The sequence below is a fragment of the Chaetodon trifascialis genome, chromosome 21 (assembly GCF_039877785.1).
Source record: "Chaetodon trifascialis isolate fChaTrf1 chromosome 21, fChaTrf1.hap1, whole genome shotgun sequence".
In the NCBI taxonomy this organism is placed as follows: domain Eukaryota; kingdom Metazoa; phylum Chordata; class Actinopteri; order Chaetodontiformes; family Chaetodontidae; genus Chaetodon; species Chaetodon trifascialis.
Genome location: NC_092076.1, coordinates 18497250 through 18521077, shown reverse-complemented (window position 1 = coordinate 18521077; position 23828 = coordinate 18497250). Strand labels below are relative to the sequence as shown.

At 42.9% G+C, this 23828-nt stretch overlaps 1 protein-coding gene across 1 annotated transcript in view; it reads right to left on the bottom strand.

The window, feature by feature from the left end:
* Positions 1-23828, bottom strand: part of cacna1g (calcium channel, voltage-dependent, T type, alpha 1G subunit) — a 236029-nt gene that overhangs the window by 97752 nt on the left and 114449 nt on the right. Inside the window, exons 5-10 of the mRNA XM_070989948.1 lie at positions 23485-23582; positions 7970-8129; positions 4975-5257; positions 4351-4443; positions 3306-4218; positions 2157-2557 (exon numbers count right to left, since the gene is read on the bottom strand). Of these exons, the coding sequence (XP_070846049.1) occupies positions 2157-2557; positions 3306-4218; positions 4351-4443; positions 4975-5257; positions 7970-8129; positions 23485-23582 (1948 nt within the window). The remainder of the gene's footprint in view (positions 1-2156; positions 2558-3305; positions 4219-4350; positions 4444-4974; positions 5258-7969; positions 8130-23484; positions 23583-23828) is intronic.

Sequence of the window (23828 nt, the reverse complement as noted above, 5' to 3'; positions counted from 1 at the left end):
GGAAAAAAAGGAAGATGCAGGTACTTGACATGCAGTCGCTTGTGAATACCATTCACATTCAATTTGTAACTACAGTGGGAAAATGCCACGCTTTGCTTCGGAAACAGTTTCACAGGATGAAATAATAAAAACAAAAAACATGAAATAATGTCTCAGATACTGAGTTTGGCAGCTAAGTGCAGATGAAAGATGATTTTAAACTTGTGTAGCACTGAGCACAGTGGTAAGACTTGTCTCAGTATAATTCCTAAAGTGGCAGCTGCACCAGGCACACACTGTGAGCAAAAGTCCAACAGAAAACTTGGCTGGAGGATGTATGGAAATCAAAACCCAAACTCTCATCCATGTGGATGCAGTTACAGACACAAACAGAGGCTTAGTGATCCTTGTGTCTATTGGATGTCTATGGGCTTGCAATCAATGAGGCGTCTCAGTAAAGTTTTCAGCAGCCTGCCTGGAGACTAAAGGGATCCATGTAACCCAAGATAGGAAAGAGCACTAGAGAGAGAGGAGGAAGACTTAAGGGGAGTTAAGAGGAGGAGCAGATAAGAACTAGAAGGAGGGTATAAGAGGATAGGATGGTAAAAGAGGCGAGGAAAACAAAAAAGAGGAGAAAGAAGTGGAAGAAGAAGGAAAATACCAGGAAGAAGACAGAAGGGGAGAGAAGGAACAGGAGCACAACAATAAAAAGGAAGGAGAAAAAGGGAGGAGCAGGGGCAGATGGAGAAGGAGAAGAGTGAGGAAAGCTACAGACTGAACAAAGGTGGAGACTAGAAAGCTATAAAACCTCCTCTGTGTGTGTGTGTGTGTGTGTGTGTGTGTGTGTGTGTGTGTGTGTGTGTGTGTGTGTGTGTGTGTGTGCGCGCGTGCGCGCTGCGGATGTTTGGCATCTGGATTTGTTTATAGGCACTGGGTCAGGGACCGAAAGTAACCTCGCAAAACTTGGATAGACCACTCTTACTACATGCTGACACACACACACACACACACACACACACACACACACACACACACACACACACACACACACACACACACACAAACACAATACAATATAACTTTACACAAAATCAGGTGAAGAAAACTGCTTTTTGACTTCTTGTATCTTGGGCTGATTAAATCCATTTGAAACTGGTAACTGATTACTAGGTTAAGTAACTACTAGAGTTTAGTATTGGGTCTTCACTTGCTACTAGTAGTAATTCAAACTTATCCACCTCTTAACCACCTCGGCAACAACCTGCTTGACTAGAAGTTTATATATTAGAAAATAATGTTCCCAATAATTTGCTGTGAAAAATAAAGGGAATGTTTTGTTTCAATGTTACTGTAATATGACTTAATGAAGTTTAGGTGAAGCACGCAAATTTTGCCAACATGAATGATATATTGTAGCTTTTTGACAGACAGCTTGAGATAGGGGAGAGGTGGAGTTCCACAACCTTTCGACTTGATGGGTGGATTCTCTTTTTGAGATTGTACAGGTTGCATTCGCACCTGGTTAAGATCAGATCACAATGCACTCTAAACGACCTCCAGATGTAATCTGGTCCATAGTAATGTGTTCTGCCTGCATTTACACCTTGCATTAACATGCCTTCTTCCTAATTGAGATAAGCTGTCCTCATACAGATTGCATTGTTAATATCAGCTGTAAAAAGGGTCAAAGAGAAAGAAACCGAGGTGTAAAGAACTGCAGATTGAGAATGTGGGATAGTGAAAGCCTCTCAGCTGCAGTTGGGCCTTCCTCACCCGTTAAATCACCCGTGTTCCTATTTCTGTCTCTCTTTCTCTGTGTCCTCTGTCTCTCACACTCTCTCATTTCCGCTTTCTCTCTCACACTGCTGTAATTATGTTCATCTAAACAAACAAGAGCAGAGAAAGACATCAGGAATTCTATTTGGGCCTGTGGGAGCTGTGTAGCTTGCAAAATCACACAGAATGACACACGTGCACAGATCTAAGTTAAGCAAACACCTCACCTACAGTCTATCATTAGGTTGTATTCCCATTATGCAAGACCGTATCCTCTTATTGTGAACTTTGTGTGGGAAATTCAGGTTTCTGAGCGGGTCACCATCCAAGAAATGCATTCAACTTCACGCACTCACACATTTCTTCATGAGCAATACAGAAAAAGACACATGTACGCTAACCTGCTCATGGTACTCGATCCCCATGCTCAGAGTATTGATCAGAATGGCGATCATAATCCCTCGTCCAAAGTATTTGCTGTCCACAATCTTCCTGAATGTGTCGCACACCAGCCTCCAGAACCGAACAATGTTCGCTGCTGTTTTGCCCAGCCTACGGTGCTTCTTTTTGGGCTGCCGGCTGTCTCTCCCGTCCCTGTGATGGAGGTCCTGGGTGAACTCATATACGCCCTCACTGTCAGAGTCTCCTGGGGTCTCGTTGCCCTCGGTGCCACCCTCTGATTCGTTTGCCAGGGCCTTGGCACAGTAGGGGCAACTCTCAGGATCCAGTGTCAATGCGGCTGTGTCCATGGCACTGCTGGTGGTGCTGAGGTCACGAGCCGACAGCTGGCAGGAGAGCTGAGCTGCAGTCGAGTGAGAAAGGTCAGATGGGAGAAAGTGAGACAAAGAGAAGGAAACTGCCATGAGATCAGCGTGATTGTGATAAATTACATAAATGAAGCTGTTTAGACAAATAGTCAAATCCAATAAAAGAGATCTGTTGTGAAAAACAACATTTGTGGACATTTGCGTGTGGGTCAGAGGCAGTGTGTTTGATGGTGATGGGCAGTGTGTGCTATGTGAGTAATGCCTTGTCTCTACAGGCTGTGCTGTGGCCTGTCTGGATGGCTGCCAATGTTTCCATCATCTGTACAACCTGAATAGACCTGGCCTGACTTTTGCTGAGCCCACTGCCTTTTAGAAGTTGGCCAGGGGCAGCTGAAGCTGGCTGCAAGCTTCAACATGAGGGATTAACATTTATTGACTGTAATTAGCACTCTGTCTGTCTCTAACAAAAAATCTGCACTCTGGATCATGTTATAGTTTGAGGCTTAATCACGACAAATTGATATTGTACTCCACCAATAGGTGATTGCAGAAGTTGGAACACTTCCAGTGGTGTGTCACTTGGTTTAATTCACCACTGTTATGGAAATGAAATACTGATTCTGACTGAATGAGATACTTTTGTTATTTTCAATCCTTCCAGTTTTCTTACTTAATGGGAGAGTTCAGCAAAGCAAACTCTATCCAGCAAAGCTAACTCACAGGAATGCAGCTAATGGAGCTAAACAAACATCTGTGACCACATTCCTGTTGTGATCTGACTACCTGTGGGAGTATGTGTGTCCAAAAGGCTTGATGGCCGTCTGTCCAAGGGCATGGGTGGGATATTCAGGCTCAAGTTGATGTTAGTCAGAGTGCTGGCAGCAGCACTCCCTCGTCTGGACTCTGCCAGGGCTCGAGCCTGCAGAGTGGGGTAGTTTTTAGGCCCTGGGGCTGCAAAGGGTACAGAGTTCCTCTTCATGGCCATGGACATGGGAGCCGGGGCTAGGGAATAGGGGCCCAGGGTCAGCCCCAGGTTTGTTGGCGAGGGGGTACAGCAAAGAGTTTCTGTGTGGAATACACTGTGAACTGAAGATGAATCTGCAGCTCCTGCAGCAGGATTGGACAAAATGGCCAGGTTTGTATCAGAGGCAGCTGCTGTCACTGAATATGGCGGGGCTAAAGTAAGGTGTCCTGTGTCAGTGCTTGCTAAAAGAGTGCCTCCATTGTTGTTATGAGCACCAGCTTCCAAATCCCTTCCCTCCAGACACCTGATGCTCTCTCCTCCCCTCACACTGCCATTCCTCAGGTGGTAGTGGTGGTGGTGGTGGTGGTGGTGATGATGGTGCATCATGTGATGAACCGACACAGATCCCTGCCTGGAGGACTTCCTCCTCCTTCTCTGGCTACGCTGGGGATCCGTGGCTGGGGGCGAGGCTGCGATGTTGAGTCCGGCACGGCGAGCCAAGAGCCTGCAGATATGGGCCACTTGTTTGGCCCCCTTGCGGATGATGTGAACCAGGTACTTGAGCAACTCATTGTAGCAGGAGCCCGGCTCGGAGAGGGAGGCCAGAGTGCTTGCATTGGACATGAAGCGCACCCGCTGCTCCTTCATCAGCTGACTCTCCCTCTGCTTGGTTTCTGAGAACTGGGTGGCGATGACCACCAGGCACAGGTTGATCATGAAGAATGAGCCAATCTGTGGACATGGAGTGATAGGTGACATTGTTATTCACACACTCTCAATGGATGCTCACACAACCTGTCCTGCTTGCTCAATCATCAACAGACACACATACACACAGCTGGTGGCACCACAAAGTGGACTTACAATGATGAGTAGGATGAAGTAGATGAAGTTGTAGAAGGAGTGAGCATCCATCACAAAGTACATGATGTCCACCCAGCCCTCCAGAGTGATCACCTGAAGACCACAGGCAGAGGAAAGGAGTACAGACAGAAAAAAAACAGTAAGACAACTCATAAAAAAACCACAGAGTAGAATTAAAAATAGGAATTAAAAGATACAACATTTCACAGTCCAGAATGTTTCAAATACCAAGACTCAGCAGAAGACTAATCCCCAACATTTCTCATGTGCTTTATCCAACACAAGCAGTGGCTAGAGTTATGGGAGAAATCATCTCCAACCTAGCTTTCGCACTCCAAATTTACTGCCCCCCCCCCTCCAGCGAAAGGCTTTTCGGATGATGTGGAGATAGCAAACAAATAGTTTGGAAAAATGAGTCTGGTTGTGTGGCTGTCGCGACCTACTAATCCTGCAAGCCATATTTCTCTGATATACCAGCCGCTGGGGCAATTAAGCTCCCTCTTTCCCGCTTTGTCTCCATCTTGTATTTCAGGCTTACACATCAGCCATCTTGTTTCTTATTAATGGACTATTTTTTGGTCCAGTTCTTCACCTGTAACTTCCAGGTGTGAGTAGCTGTTTTACCTGAAAGATGGCAATCCAGGCATAGAAGATGTTGTCAAAGTTGATTGCTCCCTTGAAAGGGTTGACCAGACCATCAGAGCAGTTGGTGTAGTACTGGTTCCAGTTGATGCAGGTGGTGTTGTCAGTGCTGTTGGAGTACATGTCCAGGTTGCACTGCACGCCCCCTTCCTCATACAGCTTGGGCACAGAGTTGCAGTCCCTCATGCCGTTATCGCGGGGTTGAGAGCAGATGAAAGGGTTCTCATCGTCGTTTTCAGTGTGGTAGTATTCAGCAGCGAGAGGGCTTTGGGGAAGAGAAAAGAGAGGCATCTCAGGGGTTAACCTACTGATTAATACTGGTATTAATCAGTCATGGGGCCAGCAGACTTATGACGGCATGGTCTGTTATTTACTGCAGGTCATTGCACGGCAAAACTACAGAGTGTATTCATATAAGCAAAGGGGTTTTTTATTGTTTGGTTTTGAACCTTTCAATAACAACAGGAAGAACACGTTATCTATTTACAAAGGTTAAATAGTCTTGCTTTATAGGGCCACTGTGTAGGAGTTAGTGGTATCTTGCAATGAGGTTACAGACTGCAACCAACTGAACACCCCTCCCTTTCCAAGCGTGCAGGAGAACCTACAGTGGACATGAAAATTGCTAAAAGCATACGAGGCACTCTCAAGAGTCAGTGTTTGATTTGTTTGTTCTGGGCCACTGTAGGTGGTAGGTCATGCAACATGGTGGACTCTGTGGAAGATCTGTTAGATATAAAGAGCTCATTCTAAGGTAAGAAAATATTACTATAATAATATAAGAAAGTAAGAAAATATTTTTATTTTTGGTTGCTATACACAAATTAGAACATAGATGTTCTACCAATAGATCCCTAAAAATCTTACACATTGGTCTTTTAAAATATGTCTAACCACTGAAATAAAGCACAAAGGATATCCTTTGGTCAGGAGTGTACAACAAACTGAGGCACACATTTTGTTGTAAGCTTTTGTTGTATAAAATAATAAACAGATTTGATACCCATAATGACCAAGAATTCTTGTACACCTCTCAAAGAATGTAGAAATTCAACTAGCTACAGTACATGTTGTGAAACCACAAAACATCATTATTCACCAAGGCTTTTCCCAGAAAACTTACAAAACACAGGGATGTGTCTCTCTTCAGGGAACCATCTCTGCCCTTCGGCCATCACTGTTGAACTGCAACCTGCTTTTCTTGCCAGGTTGAGGCAGTTCTAATGGCTGGATGATTTTATATAGCGATAGTTCTGCCTTTTAAATTTGGCAAACACTGGTTAGAATTCTAAGTGGATCAACTTTGTATTCCCAAAGTCTGCAGGTTTTAATTCCATGCAAATCCTACAGCAGCTGATTTCACTGATTAGCACTCCCTCAAACAGATAGAAAGAACTAATCAGTGAAGCCAGCTATAATTGTGTTGACAAACCTGGGGCCAAATGGCTGGGGAGACCCTTGTGTGCATTGCGTGAGATGAACATACACACCCTTGTCTGGCTTCTGGTATGTGTGTCTGGTGGTGTGTGATATCAGGCTTGTCTCTCAGCACACATTCAGGTGGCGACCTGTATTAATTGTGTAGCAACCTCAAACAATTTGTGGGGCTAGATCAGTCCTTTTAGACTGCAGGACCACTTTATACTCAATCATTTATTTATACATTCTTAAAAGCTGTTTCACACTTTGGGATGATGTACAGAGAACACTTACTGATCCAATGAGCTCAGTATGAAACACATTTGATTTATCGCACCCTAAAATGACGCATGGAATGTGGTTCCTACCGCATGCTGTCACATATTCTCAATCAGTCTAATAAAGAGTCACTGTCAACACAGTTAACAGTTAACAGCTGTTATTTTGCGAAAGCATGAAAATATGTACGGGCCATAGAGCAAAATAGAAACTGAAGCGGGCATTAAAAGAGATGGCATGCTTATGATTTTGAACATAGAGCCAGACATAAATGGCATTCATCTGATGCAGAAATACAGACCTTCCAGATATATGAAGAGGGTCTAAAAATTGATGATGATGACAAAAAAATATGCCAGCTCACCAACGCTATTATGCATGAACTTAAATTACAGCTGTGAGATGTCATAAATCCTATAGAGAGTAATGGAGCCAGGATGACACAGGGAACATGAATAAGTCATGGGTGGCCATGTTCCATATACCATGGGCCTCATGGGGTCTTTCTCATTATTCCAGGGCTTGTCGTTCTTCCATTCATCACTGGGATGAGACTCCATAATCACTAACCTCATTGACTTTAGCACATGACCTAGTTTAGTGTGTGGGGTCAAGGTTTACTCCATGGTATTACCTTGCCCTCTTGTAGACCTGTTTGCAATCTCATCAGTGTTGTTTATCTCAGCTCTATTAGGAAAATAACATAAATAAATCCAGTCACCTTTTGCAGCTTTGGAACACATGAGAATTTGAAGGCCAATGACAGCATGAAATATAAAATATAAGCTCTTTTTGTGCACAGCCACTTTGTATTTTGATGCTCTGTATCTTTTTTTGGTGAGATTGGAGAACACGCTGATTGTGGACAAGCCAGGTTGTCTAAAACAATGTATTTGGAGGTAAAACTGAAAGTGAGTCGAAGTATTCCATAATTGCACAGATCATTTTAATCTGAATAGTAACTAGTAGCTATAAACTTTCAAATTAATGCATTATACAAAAAGAGTACTGTATTACTTTCTGAGGAATAGAAGTACGAAGTAGCATAAAATGGAAATACCTCAAAATTGCAGTTAAGCACAGTATTTGAGCTACTTTCACCAACATATTAGCATGACCAATACTGTAGCTGACCTTTACAAACACGCACTATGAATCCTGCTGCTACCATTAAACTGAGCATAACAGATGTGGTTCCTGAAGTCGAAATAGATCAAAATTTCCACACATTGGCACAAATACACAGATAAAATACTGAAATGGTAAACGTGGAACTTACAAGGGGAAGTTATATTCCACAAAGCAGCGGTTTCTGAGCCGGCCAACCCACAGCTGGACGCCTACGATGCCGAAAATGAAGAAGACAAAGAAGCAGAGCAGCAGCACATTACCCAGCATGGGCAGGGTGTCCAGCAGCAGGGTGACCAGGATACGCATACCTGACAGAGGAGACACAGAAAAGGTCAAACGGCTGGGCAGCACACAGCAGGACACCAATACACACACACACACACACACACACACACACACACACACACACACACACACAAACACACACACTGTGCACTGTGTGGATTAGGTGTATGTTTCTGTTGCAATTGAAAATCAAACCTCTTATATGACAAGTGGCAAAGCAAAACATTTTTCAGAGCTGATATGAGCACACGGGTGTTTTATTGAATAAACTGGTCGATGTGAGTACTGATTGAAGTGCCTCTCAATTTACAGCCATTCACAAAGCCTCGTACAGGCCTATTACAACACACTTCCAGAAACAAGTGTCTTTATTCATTTGATCAACAATACTTTTAACAGTTTAATGAAAACCAAATAATAATGATAAACGGTGTAAATAATAGCCTACTACTCTGCGTGTTTGATATTATTTAAACAGCTTAATGAAGGCCTGTCAAAACAGGGCTATTCATTGTAGCAGATGAGGAACAGTGCTGTGGGTGACTTGTAAACAATATGGCGTCTGGCTCTTAACAAACAGGAGTAATTCAGTATTTTCATTTGTCAGGAGGATGTTTCTTCTGCCACAGGCAAAGTTCTTATGAAAGCAAAATGATCAAACTGTTACCAATAAAGTAGAGGTGGTAAAAAAAGGGCATGTCACTCCTCTTCCACAGCCACATACCATCCCCTGACTCTTAACTGGATCACTTGAAAACAGTGTGCCAGTTATGTTTGAAATTACTAATGTCAGTTTTCACCAATGATTCCTCACTGACGTGCTGCTACTGTGGTGATCATGGTATGCCGAATACACAGCATATGACTGATGTTTCACTGACGTAAACCACCTCTTACATTAACTTCATCAAAAATGTTAATGTAAGAAGTAGTATGTATGGCCCAGCCTCCTCTAACCAAGACTACACGTATGACCACAGCATGTCTTATCCCATGATCACACATGATTTCAGATGTCATCAGGGAGGAGGGTGAAACAGCTGTCAGTCAAACTGAGAGAAGCATGATGTTGGCGGTCTTGTGTACCGAAAGAAAGAAAAAACAGCTGTGGTTGTGCTATAACATTAAAAGCAAATGCAAGAGGCGTAAAATTCAGCCCATTCGCTCATTATTTACACATCTACTGGGTAGCATCCGGATAACAATCATGACAGGTACAACGAGTTTCACATATAGTCATTTTATTTTCAGAGTTATTTATTCTACGACAAGGAGCAGGCTTGGCTGTGTTGCTGGATCAAACAGCCTACTTTATTGTTAAATCTGGAATTACTAATGATAAGCATATTCCTGCAGGTAGGACCGGGGATAATGTTATGACAGCACAGCAGCTACCCTCCTCCTCCTCCTCCTCCTCCTCCTCCTCCTCCTCTTCGCCATGGTTGCCTGACTGCGCTCTGGAAAGAGCACCTGATTCGTCAACGCTCAGGAACGTGTAGTGGGTGATGCCACATTTGGCGCATCAAGACAAAAACTTCTGACATTATAGTCTTTTCTTTGGGGTGTTGTGGCCAGATGCTGTACGACAGGTCGTTTAACATGTCACATTACACGAGTACAGACGCCCGATTGTTGTTCATGATTGGCCACAATGCTGGTAATTTGTTGACCACAGCAAAATCAACTCAAAATCTGGCTAAATTTGTGTGGTCTAACCCAGACATTAACGAAACACGTCAGAACTGATAAGGAACAGCCGAACCAGAGAAATCATCATCATGATACATGTATTCCTCTTCCCTGTAAAAAGCCTGGCAACAGTTCAGTCAGAGATTTGAGCGTGTTATGTTAGCAGCAGCTAATGTATTCTCCTGTCTGACTTCACAATCCCAGATTATTTTCATTTTCAAACTTGATTTCATGCAGCTTTGCCTGGAGCCAAAAAAAATGTTTCACACAACTTAACATACGCAGTAGCACTTCCCAAGGCCTGTAAACAGACACTGATGTGTAAAATCGCCACAGTCCCTCTTTTATTATAAATGGCTTTACTTATTGTTAGCCATATGGCTACCATCACTAGCTTTAGTAGCAACCAGAGAAGGATGGCATTCTTCCAGTGTAATGCTATGTCATGAGCTCGATGTTTTACACAGTGCCTGCTGGTGAAAAGTGACATCTTTCAGTGGGAAACAGTGACATAATGTTTTCATGCAGCTTATAGCAGCGGCATATTGCCTTCAGCAGCGGCATATGCCAGCAAAGAATTGTCATTAACCAGATGGGTATGTGGTGGTATGTGGCATTTTCATATCCCTTATACCAATCAAACTGCAGTGACATACCACTACTGAAAGTACATTCCATTAGACTACAGCATAAAACACTAAAACAAGAGTGGCACACCACCGGCATGCCCGTGCACGGTGGTGCCTACCAGCGAAACTGCAGTGACAAGCATTTATGTGGCACACGGCAGCAGCATATCATGATCATCAGTGGCATCAGTGCCAACAGGGACAATCTCTGTACTGCTGTAAAATGCCTGTGAAGGCATCGAAAACCTACATTTGCTCCAATAGTACTGTAAGTAGAAGCCTGTCATTGCATTGTGTCAGTGTGAATGTGTGTCACTGCATAAATATTAAACAAGCCATTGTAGAAAAAGAGAGAGCGTGCTGAGCAACATCCTGCCTTGGTTGAAGGAAAAAAAAATGTAAAAAAAAAAAAACACGTTTGGATAAGACACAGGAATCCTGAGTCAAACGGAAGTACAGAGATTTGTTAGCAGCCTGTGTGAGTGTCAGCAGTACACCTACAGTTTGCTCTGAATTAACGCCACAGTAAAAGACCTGCTTTTTCACCTCCTTTCATGCAGTGCATCCCTGATTCTGTCAGCTCTGGACAGTGTTCCCTCAAGTTTCTGACAACACACACACTTCCTGCCGCCCACACACTCCCTCTGCTAAATCTGGCTGTGTCCCTCTGCTGTTGCAGCTCAGATTTTACTCTTATTTTCACACATTGACTTCCTTCATTCATTTCTTTCTCTCTATCTGTCTATGCACCCATCTGTCTGTCGGTCTGTCTGATTGTGTTGCTGCTGCTGTGTAATCTCTTCTCCATCCTTCTCTCTCTCTCTGTCCCTGAAGGGGACCCTTCCAGGCATCAATAAATGAGGATCATTTTTCTGATCAGGGGTTTTCTGGGTAATTGGAGAGGCCGGGACAGTCCCTGTCGGCACACTGGCAGTTCTCGTCTGCTGGGCTGACAGCAGCTGGGGATCAGACTTTTGAGACAAAAATTGGAATGATAGGAAATGATAATAATAATCACCATCAACATCAGAATGTTGTCACTGTGAGTATGTTAGCATGCTAATGCTAGCATTCAGTACATCCTCACAAAGCTGCGAGCATGGCTCTTGTTGTCTTGCTTAACCAACAACAGACTTTAGAGTTAAGCTGCAGTACCATGGATAGCATGTGGAATGACAGTGACTGTCTCATGGGCAGGGCTCTGATCGTTAAATAATCCACACATGTCACACACAGTACACAGTGATATTCATTCAAAATATGTATTTGTGCCATCTGAGAAAGCATATTTAAAAATATAGTACGCCTACTCAAAATATGCTTCAGTTCAGTGTCTTCTACATATGTTTTTTTTTTTTTTTATCCAAAATCAGTTATGTTTGAAAACAGGATTCTGAACTAACATACTGTATGTAGGCATAAAGTGTTTTGTTGGGTTTACATGGCGGCATTCGTTGTAATCCTCTGTGGTTTGGAGTTGTTGCTTTAAATGAAACACGTGTATTTACAAGGCACAAAAACCCAGCCATTTTTCCAACACCTTTCATTTCTACTGCGCCATCTGGGAGTGGTGCACCAAACTGCATGAGAAACTTTTCATATTTGAAGATTCTGAAAAATATTTCTTTCTCATGTGGGTACACGCTGAGACAGAGACTGTTGACAGATGGAAGGAAAACAGGGAGGACTTTGCAAAGATATGGAGAACAAATGAGGGGAAGACAGCCAGGGGAGGCAGGGAGGAGATAAAGGGAGGAGAGGAGCAAAGGTTTTATTGAAGGACAGGGGGAATGAGCGACAGTGAGGAGCATCTGTGGAATAACAGACGTGTGTGGATTGAGTCTTTCTCAGCATCATTCTGTCTCAAAGGGAAAGAATCGAATATGAAACCCAGCTGGGAAGAAAGTGACAGCAGTGAAAACACCGAAAGTTACTCTTGAATGACATCCAAGACTGGAAAAACACTGTTTTCAAGTTATTTCAATTTGTGTAAATAGCTGCCACATTATGCAATTGCCTGCAAGACTCAATTACCAGCATAACCGTGTATACATGCACAGTGTGAGATGAGAGTCGTAAGGAAAATCTCTCTGAAACTGTCATAATCACACTGTGAAAAAATTATTAAATGCTGTGCTGCAGCGCTATTTACAAGACAAACATCATGTCATGATTCAAAAGAAAGGGCAGGCAGTTATGTAAGAATGAAAGTGTGAGTCACTGCCTGTGGCGATTTGTTGCCACTCGCTCTTTGGTGGCCACCTGTTTAACATAATTTGCCTGAACTCATAAAGAGCATACATTCAGCTGCTGTGACAGAGGTGTGGAGGCTCATACACCCACATGCACGCATGCACGTACACACACACACAGAGTACACGTTAACCAGCAGCTTCTTCAAGAGATTGACCTCAAAGTGTAATGTGCTGTGCTGTTAGTGACAGCAGCTGGGATTAGTGTCCGCTGCAGGATGCCGTGCACTGACTGGTTTCATACTCTGTGATCCAGAATGGACACAGTTCCACAGAATGACAGTTTAACACCTGAACCGCCCCGTGCTGGTGTTCACACCTCAGAGGGAACAATGCTGCTCTCTCTGAATGTTTGATGGAATAAAATATAAGTGTCCAATAATCACTGAACTGACTCAATTATCAAGTACAACAAATAAAACTGATGTCCTGAATTAGGTTTCAATACACACTTTATACTGTTTCCTTTTCTATCCTTATCATGCTTATTATGGCAAGGAATTGGAACATCCAATTTTCTATGAAATGTAAATCACATGTGAATGCATCCAAAGGTTGTTCAAGAAGAAGAACATGACTTGAGGTATGTACATGTTTAGCATGCAAAGGGTGAGGACTACAAAAGCTCACTGTAGTTTAGTTAAAACAAGTACATTCACAGAACTGTTTGGTAGCAAAGAAACAATGCTGCAGCACACTTTTTAAAAAATGTACCCTGACAGGTACCCTGTGGATCTGTCTTGCAAACAAAGTTATGTTTACGTTCGGTATTTCTCACCAATGTGCACTGTGTGAACTGGATCCTTGAGGCCAACAAATGTGCTGAGTGTATTTCTTTCCTCCTACAACATTTTCAAGGCCAATTTTTTTTAATAAGTGGGAACCTGCATTATTTACTTCCATGTGTACATTCACTCACAGTGTCCCTTGTCTTCGCTGCTGCATTGTTACATTTCTCGGTGGATATCACCACCGGCTGTCGATGAACATGTGCATCATGTCAAGGAGCTCTGCTATGCCTGCATGTTTGCCCTCATGCATCACAAGACAGGGAGCTCATAATAAAATCATTGCCCCATGGCACTATGTGGTAAAATATTTCTCAGGGTAATGATGGAAACAAACATCGTATTCATTTACTGTTCTCTTTAACCCCAACTAAGTGAGGTACTGTAGGAATAGCACAGATGTAATATGCAGACCTTTTTGGCCAGAAGAAAATCATTTCATAATTTCATTTATTAGCCATTTTGGTAACACTTTCTATTAAAGTACACACATTCACTATTACGGAAATTGTTTATTAGCATCAATATAGTAGCATATTAACTCTTTATTAGTCATTATAAAGTACCTGTTAATGCCTTATTCTGCATGACCATAATCTATAACTTCTAGGCCATAAACTAATGTTCCCTGAGTAACCTCCTAAATACTGCTTATTGACAGTAAGATGGAATTAACTCTAACTGTTAATTACTCCAAGCCCCAGAATAAGGCATTAATAAGTTCTTCATAATGACCATAAAGAAGCTCATATGCCACTAATATGCAAATGGGGAATATGTGTAGGCCTTGCCATAAACTGTGTCATCATTTTATTTTTCATTTCAGTATTTTTTTATTTGTGTCATACATTTCAATTTGAATTTGAATTGACTTTGCAAAAGGGTCCAGAGACCATAAGAGAGCAACCTCCTCCATCGTATAGATTTTACCTGTGGCTCTTCAATGCACAGTGCAGATCAGCTCTTTGAGGGAACACTGCATTTTAAGGAGAGATGACAGCTAGAGAGCAATGATATAGGGCATAAAATGTAAATTTGTGGTGGCAAAGATGAGATTTTTCAAGACTGATTGTTATTTTGATAGCAGTATAAATCAAGGCATCACGCAATACATCAACAGGACAAGAGCCGCGTATGAGGACAACTTTTGACTCAGCTATGCAGACAAACATGAATATCATAAAAAGGACCTCTGTTTATCATCCAGATAAGAGAATCAATCCTCTGTGCCTCCCCCGACCTGAATAGTGCGCTCATTCCAAGTGATCGACATTTCATATTCAATAACAATCATCTCCTCCTCCGCCTGCGCGCCCTCTCCAACCTCGCTGTGGGCGGCCACTCCATTCCAACATGGCTGGCAGGCGGGTGGCTGTGTGTGATCGGGGAGCCATCTGTTAGCAGGCAGATTAGGTCTGCTTCCTCTGCTCTCCTGTCCAGGTCCAGCTCCGACCTAGCCAGCTTTGTAATCTGTGTACTGTGAACTAATGGGCTTTCCGAGTCGAGGGCCAGTGTACACCTGCGTCTCTTCTTATTTGCTCTGAGTGGATGGTGACTAGCTGCATGTCAGCGTCTCCAGACGGAGATGACTAGACAGGGCTGAAATGGAAATGTGCCTCTGCATAAGCAAGCCATGTGACCTGAAGAGAGAGTGCATGCAGAAAAATGGAAAGTGATGGAGAGAAAAGAGAAAAGAAAACCCATCTGAACCGTTTTCTTCGCCTCAGTGAGGTCGCTTGTTTTTGTGTACACCAAATTGTATGAAATTACAAGAAATAGAATCTGATCTCATTAGACCTCAAATATCAACCACCCAGTTCACGCAGTTTTGTGCTTTCTACACATGGAAGCTGATTTAACAGCTTCTCACTTCCTGTGCTTCAGTGTGCATATATTTAGAGCCACACATGACCATGCGCACAATGTCAGCAAGGCCTTAGTGATCAAACGGCAAACAATCCCCAACTTTACTTTTAACCATGTGAGCATAACTGATAGATTGTCTGTTCCTAATGATGCGCAAATATATACATATTTCTTTCAAATGGAAATGATGCCATTAATTTCTCATTTTTGTTCTCAGCTACAAAAAGAACTGTTGGGCAATCATAGGCTTTCAACCAAAGCCTATGATTGCCCATGATATGCACGATTAGTCAAGGTTTGGAGACCTTGGCTAATTGTACATGCTACATTACTGCTTCCATGTGTATTCGCTTATTGAATGACAAATCAAATATGGAAATATTAATAGAATCTTCAATATGATACCACCTGTAGCGCATGCTGGTCACTCCAATATAACCTTATTGTCTGTGATGGTTTTCGTCTTTATCTTTTTGGTTGCTCCTCACAACTCAAGTCTGTGTGCCATTAATGTAACCTCAACAGTCTGGTTAATAGGACTTTCAACTGGATGTAGTTGACCATATATGACATTCTCACAGTGTTTCTTAGTCCATGTAAATTAACCTGTATGTGCACCAGCAGATGGATGCAGAATTGCTAACATTTATCATTGTTACCACTTTTTTCATTTGTACAGACATATTTAGAACTTGTTTCATCCAACAGATATTAAAGCTTCCCATCAAAACATCCCACCAGGACTAAATCATTCTCAACACAATGAGCATTTTCTTTGTGCCGCTGAATGTTTAAAGGCAGCACTTACAGTACCACATCTTAAAGTCAAACCTCACTGACAGATCACAGCTGCGTTGGGGAGATGGTTGCCTACCTGTCTTCAGGCTATCTGGGAAAACTACCACAGCACGACTCAAGTGATCAAAGAACTAAATTTCAAGCTTTAAAAAAATGTAGCAGCTGGAAACCTTGAACTGGAAATGAATGTGGACTGAAAATACAAGTAAAACAGAATCTCTTTTCTTTGCAAGCAGCAGTACTGCGTGCTAAGAGCTGCTGGAGGTGTCATACTGAGGTTCGACTAACAAGATCTTTTGTTTTTAACAGGAAACGGATTGACAGCGAAGAGCGAGGATTGCTCTGTGACATTCTTTGCTCCTGGCAAACAACTTCCTCCTCTGAACTCCTTATAACCTTATCAGTCTTGTATTTTTTCAGCTCCACTCACAAACAAGGAGCCCCCGGATCAAACCCGTCCCATGACTCCCCCAGGCTCTCCCTCTCGTCCTCACATCACAATACAACAGCAGAAGTCAAGGGGTGACTTACAGGACTTGTGAAGAATAGAAGCTAGGACATTCTTGCCAGGTCTTTAATTACTGTAATGAGGCTCTGCAAACAATGCACTACAGAAGAGGGGGGGCATGAGCACGGTGGGAGCTGGGAGGTTGATGATGTTGCTGTCTTGTTGCTGCCTTTAAGGCTTATCTCGGCGGAAGTACAAGACAGTGTGTATGAAACTAGGCTCGAACACTGGGTCTAACAAAGCGTGGAGAACAAGATTAAACACTCGGTGTTGCTGATGCATGAGTGGAAATAACAGTGCGCACGTGCATGCATTGCAGGTCTGTGTGCATGTAAGAGTGTGAGGAAGTGCTTGTGGGAGTGCAGTGTGTGTGGGTGCCCGTTTGAAAAGGCTTTGGGTTTAGGCACATGTTGCGGCTAAACAATAAAGAAGTGTGCAGAGGCTTTTCTGGGCTCGGCCTTGTTAGGACGGAGACATGTCTGTGTTTATGTGTGTGTGTGTGTGTGTGTGTGTGTTTAAGGGTCTGTGACATGCCATAATCACCTATTGACTGCTGCCTGTGGCTTATCAATCAACACCGCAGCGCTCAAATGTGGCTTTCTCACAGCATTGAAAGTTTCATCAGCAGACATCAGCTTTCAGAGGGGAGGCGTGTTTTATCCTGCTGTTTTTTTTGCAGGCCTCTGTCATCACGCCACCACTGCCCTCCACCCTGATGCAGCGTATTCTCCTTCTAGTTACCCAGGAATCAGGGCCTCCATTAAATGGATAATTCAATGATTAAAGGTTGGAGGACTCACCACCTGTCCCAGACTGGACAGATTCTGATGCAATATCAGATTTCGGGCTCGGTTTGGGTAATTTTGGTATCAGACAAAGACAACGAATCCAGTGTGCTGCATTGTCCTGGTAAGTCAGCATTGGGAAAAATATTTTGGATCAGATTTGGATTTCAAATTCAGCAGCAAGCTGAAAACCAGTCCCTTTGGCAGGTGAGCAACTTGAGGTCCTTCTTTATTGTAAAAAATATGTTTAGCTTTAAAAAAATGCATTGCGGTTGCTGGATTGTCAAATGAATGTCACTCTTTAGCCCAAGCATCAAAAAAAGTTATTTTCTTTCTGTGTATAACAATGGCACTTTTCCTTCAAACACAAGCCAGAAAAATTATATTGCAGCACTCCACAGTCAGTATTCTAGGTTTCAGTGCCTTGAGGCCTGAAACGAAAACCCATTAAAACAGCTCTTCACATCTATTTTGCATATTATAACAGCTGAATCAAGGTCGCAAAGGTTTTTGCTGACAGTATATTCTAAATGTTAAAGTGTGCAGTTATTTAGTAGTTAGCAGAAGCACCCTGTGGTTTGAACAAGAAGAAAAAGCCAAACCAAATCAAAAAGGTCTTTGTTTCTTAATAATTTAGCAATTCTAGATTTAGAATTTTTTTTTCTTGTTTCTTTGCTTGTTCTACATAGTAGACATACTCAAAGCCATGGAAACTCCTAATGCAACCTCACCATTGCACCATAACTGTTTCCATGCCAGGAGCATGAAATGCCTTCCAGAGAGGCAGGGGGGTGGGGGGTGGGGGGTGTTTCCTCAGGAGAACAGACCGTATTCTGGACACATGCGTGGCCAGCTGCTCCCCTTGAATATTAAAACACACACAGAGGTATAAAGTTGTCATGTCTGCCTTGATGTAGCCAATGACAGGTCAGTACAAGGTACCTGCGGGCATGGACTGGACCTGAGGGTAATAGCCAATCAGGTGCCAGACGGTGGGTGGTGATGTGATGGTGACACAGTGTGAGATTTTTGGTTTTGCTGCCAGCCGGTGGATGAAGCCTGAGAAATGTATCTGTCACTTCCTCTGGCAGGACTGCCATGTTAGCGCATCAATCAATGCCAGAGCCCAGGATGTGGACACCAGCCCAGGAACAATATGTTCATTAATACAAGTCTGTGTGTGTGTGTGTGTGTGTGTGTGTGTGTGTGTGTGTGTGTGTGTGTGTGTGTGTGTGTGTGTGTGTGTGTGTGTTTTAAGAAGAGCTCCAGCCTTCTGTTCCAATACAGACTTAAGGTTTGAGGTTACAGACCGAGAGAGAGAGTGAGAAAAGAGCAATGTGGCAGAGGGACAGGAGGACTCACAGTTTATACATCTGCTGATCCAGGTTCAGATGGCTTACATTTCAGGCAGCAGTAGACAAATATCAACGAGAAAGCCAACAATAATCCGGTGATGGAAAGTTTAACTCACCTTGGACTGACAGATTGAGTGAACATGCAGACTGAAAAGCACACTGATATGAGCTATCTAATCTGCAGTGTGTATCAGCTGAGGTCTGCAGCGCTGCCTGGTCTGCATCTTCAGCTATATATCAGCCTTGGCTCTGTTTGCACCTGGCATTAATATGCATCTCATATCTGGATTGTGTTAATTTCTGATTTACTGGACCACACTTACACACTTAATATTGAAATACAGCTGCATCTCCAGTGTGCAATAAAAAGAAATGTATTTTGTCCTCGCCAAACAGTGATTATTACACACGGTTTCCTCCAAGTGGATTTATGATGTTTAAAATTGACAGCTCCTTATTCACGACAGTTATCTAGAAGGTCCATTCAGGACACTTTATTTACCCATACTGATGACAGCCTGTTTCATTTGTGTGCTTTCTAGTGGCCTGTGCTATGAGATATACAGAACCCAGTGGATATATTACATAGATTGGATCCTCATTGTATTACAGTGATTGATGTTAATGTGCCAAGTAGCTCTCTGTCAACCTGTGGAGTATTCATCCACTGTGCACCTCAGCCTTGGAGACTGTTGCATCACTTGGGATCATTACTTATTATTTGTGTCAATATATATGTAGCCATTAAACCCCATTCATACTGAATTAGACTTACCTGAAACAAGCAGTTGATGTTTCAGGTTATTCTAATTCAGTATGAATTAGAATGATTCAAAACTCAAAAGATGAAGAAGCAATTCGAGAAAAGCCAATGAATCCTAGCCAAAAACAAAACCCCTGTAACTCCATGTTACAGAGATGCTGATTGATACAAGACTAATATCATCAGACAGATTTCCATCCGTCCCGCTCCGTGTCTGGCCAATCACACCCCTTATGTGGGGTGGGTTTGATACACAACACCCAAGATGGCTGCGAGAGGGAGGTCAGGCATCAGCGAGGCAGCAGATCACATCTAACTGTGAATGAAAGACTTATTTCTACCAAATGAAAGTTGGTGATTGTTGGAATAGGGGAAAGACAAAACTAAGATGATTTTGGTGAGTTTCATTTTGTTTCTGTCGAGTCCAATTGAAATAATAATCTGTGGGGTCAAAGTTCTGTTTTTGTCAATGGAGTCTGGTTTCTTTGAGGAGAGTGATAATAAACGACTGTTTCTGGGTAAACAAAAAGGATCTGACCCTTTCACAAAAAGCTCTGTCTGCAGGGATCCTTTCCATAATGTCAGGCACTTAGCACAACAATCTGAGTCTGTCAGTCACAAAAAGCACTTTATTCAGCTCATGTCCAAAAAAGTTGCAAAAAGCACTTTACTGAATGTACTGTGTCGATGTTTTGCACCCATTAGTACTTTAGTAAACAAGACATTTAAGTATGTATGCATGTTCACAGACATGTCGATGCTACACCATCACAGCTCATGTCTGCATTCTGTTTACTCTTTTCCAATGCTGAGCATGATGTCAGGTTTCACTGCAGTGATAGGTTTGCCTGTCTATCTAATAGCATCCAGAGTCATTTTGGGATGTGCCCACTGATAATGCCCCTTGGAAATTGAAAATGAACTGACAGGTTCCAAACTAATTTGCATTTGTGAATTGGTCTGGTGATGCTAGGCTAGCAAAACACGGAAGAGCAGTGAAATTTTTAGCCATGCTAAAAGAATTAGGGATAGCATCACCATCAGTCTGGTGTGTTGGTTCAACATTTTGCTTTAGAGTGTAATGTCTCAAAAGTCTTAAACTAGATTCCCATAGCATTTGGTAAAGGTAGTCATGGTTCTAATGGGATGAATGCAAATGACTGTGGTGATCCCCGACAGCTCATTTAGAGCCACCAACAGGTCAAAATTTCCACTTGTCCAGCACTGAATACCTCCAAAAAACATAAACAGATTTCTGCTTGGCCTGAATGTGGCTTGAGAATAATGCTTAACTTGCACGCTAACATGCTAAAGTTAGCCTGTTATTATGGTTTTCGTCTAGTTACATTTGAGTTTAGAGACACTGCACTGGATCACAGGACAGGTTGTCCATACTGTCCCTAAAATGACTCCTTGTCGACTGGAATGATTACAGTGAACAAGGACTGTCAGTGTGTATATTTATCCTTTAAGAGCACAGATGAACTCCTTTGTGAACCTGTGGATCTTGTCACACTTAATCTGCGTCACGTCTGTTCTGTTCCTCGTTTGTAATGTTGCTGTGCCAATTAGGCAGGTCAAACTCCTTGTACGGTACCTGGCGAATTTGAAAGGGTAAACTGTAGCTTTTCCCCTTTTTCTGCCTTGTTTCTTACCAACTCAACCACTGCTCAGTAATGAAAGAGGAAAAAAACACCTTTGTCAGTGCCATGATTCCAGTCTAACATGTCGGAAATTAATCCACAGCATCGAACAACTAGAACAGCCATGTATTCAAATTCAGTGAAGTGTGCCTCAAAATAGCCTGAGCTGCATGGCAAACATCCCCAGCCAGAGCCACGATGAATGCTGCAAGCTTCTCCGCAGGACTTGATTAGGCTGATGAAGGGATGAAGGGGGGAGAGAGCTGAAGACAGATATCAGCCACATCAAATGCTTGGGGACCCCCCGCCCCCTCCAGCAACCTTCCACCACTACCACTCTACCCAATGACATTTTCCCCACAGGGCCAGAACCAGACCAAATCACCCACACATTAACACTAATAGTCCTGTGATTAGGATGAGCGATGGTTGGATGCCCAATCAGCGACTCTGTGTGCATGACTGTGTGCTCCCTGACTGTGCGTATGTATATGTGCCTAATGAGCAGCAGTGGACCCCTACGATGGCTTTGACTGACAAGAGGATCAGATTACAGAAGAGGTTTTGTCGAGTGTCATCAGTTGAGGGATGGGAGAGATGGGAGGGGGTTGATCTCCCATTCATGCACCTATGCGGGGATAACACCTGCATGTACACACACACACACACACACACACACACACACACACACACACACACACACACACACACACACACACACACACACAGTCACACACAGTCACACACAGTCACATTTACACAAACTCAACATTCCCTTTATGGAGACTTACCCTAACCATAACTGTAGTCACTACTCAAACAACCCTTATCTTAACCTGAACCTAACCTTACCTTTACTAAAGTCTTCATCCTGAAATTTGGCTCCATATGTTACATTTAGTTCGCATTGGGCAGGCAAGTACCCATAATGTCACTGTGTAAACAGATTTATGTCCCCACAGTGTGGGTACAGACACAAACACACACATGCACACACCCTGGGGATCATTGTTCAGTTTGCCTGCAATCTCCTCTAAGCAATTGAGGAGCTAATGACATAATTAGGGTCTGTATTTAAATGGAAGCATTGCAGGGGGTGGAATCAAGGTAAGAATGAGTGCACAGAGTGGACCGCTGGGTGGGAATAAAAATGCTTATGATTTATTTAAACATCAATGTGTGCACTAGAAATTCAATCTGTGCTGATTAAACTCTAATGGAGACTAATGGAAGAAAAAGGGAGGGGAATCCAGAACTTTTTAGGGGGTTTAGGCTAATGTGTGTGTGTGAGAAAGGGAGGGGGGCCAATGACAGATGGTGAAAGTGACTCAGGGATTTGTGTGTTTGCGTCGCAATGAACAAGTGTGATAGTCTGTGAGTGTGAGTGTAGCTATGAACTACACTCCTTTAATAAAAGGCGGTGAGTTGGAAAATTGTATATAAATCTGCTGGAGTCCGAAGCTGAGTGGCTGGGGAAAGCCAAAACACAGAGACACAGTCAAGGCAGCATACCAAGTGTGGATGGGCTCATCCCTGACCTACACTGCACTGCTTTGTAGGAATTCAATTCACCTGCACGATAAATTAATTATAGTGAGAACCATGACAGGGGAGGGGAAGTTCAATATCTTAATATAAGGTAAAGCTGTACAGCTAATATCTTCTGCTGCTGAGCCCAATTAATCATGAGAAGCAAGAGATTACTTGTTGGCCATTATGACAAGTTATTAACTGTCAGTTTTTAGATCTTAATCTAAAAACTGTGACTTCTGGACCCTATCCGGCCACGTCAGAGGTGGACATTAATACACTGACACTGAATTCAAACTATTGCAGGTGTCAGTGCGATGTCTCTGACCAAAATGCACATGAAAGACAAGAGACACATCACTTTTTACTGGCACCTGTTATCGTGTTGTTCGCCGTTAGCACAAGATGTGTTTGGGTAATAAACTGAGGCAAGTACATTAACGAAGAACTGCATGTCTCATAATGTACATGTGAAGCTACAGGTAACAGCCAGTTAGCTTATCTTAGCTTAGCATAAAGACTGGAAACAGGGGGAAACAGCCAGCTGAAAGCGGTATCAATCTTCAAGTGCATTTCCAAAAATATCAAAACTATTCCTTTCATGTCAGTCAACCGAATAGTTGAACACAGTGTCTGTATCTTTAGCTGTCTGGTTTTACTTCAAGATCAGATGTCTAAGCCAAAGCATTGTGATAGCAGAGGACAGAGTGTTCTGGGATCCAGGGTCTGGTTGGAGAGCTGAAGTGTGAGAGGTCAGTAGGTCTGAACTCACTTGGCACTCGGTTGATGGCTCTCAGAGGTCTCAGCACGCGAACCGTCCTCACTGCTGAAAAGCTGACGTTCTGCAAGTTGAGGGAGTACTCCAGCATCCTGTAACATATGGAGAGAGGAAAGGAAATATGTGTAAACACAGCAGCAGCAGCAGCAAACCAAATACTTTAATTACTCAGACTGCAGAACCAGCTCAATCATCTGGGAATAAAAACACAGAAAATGTAAGGGCAGCATTATGTAGCCTTTTATATATGGCATGTATTACATGCTCTGCTCTCACCAGGAAAGTGGTAATTAATCCTCTAATGTCCCGAATCACATTTACATTCTTGCCTTTGGAGA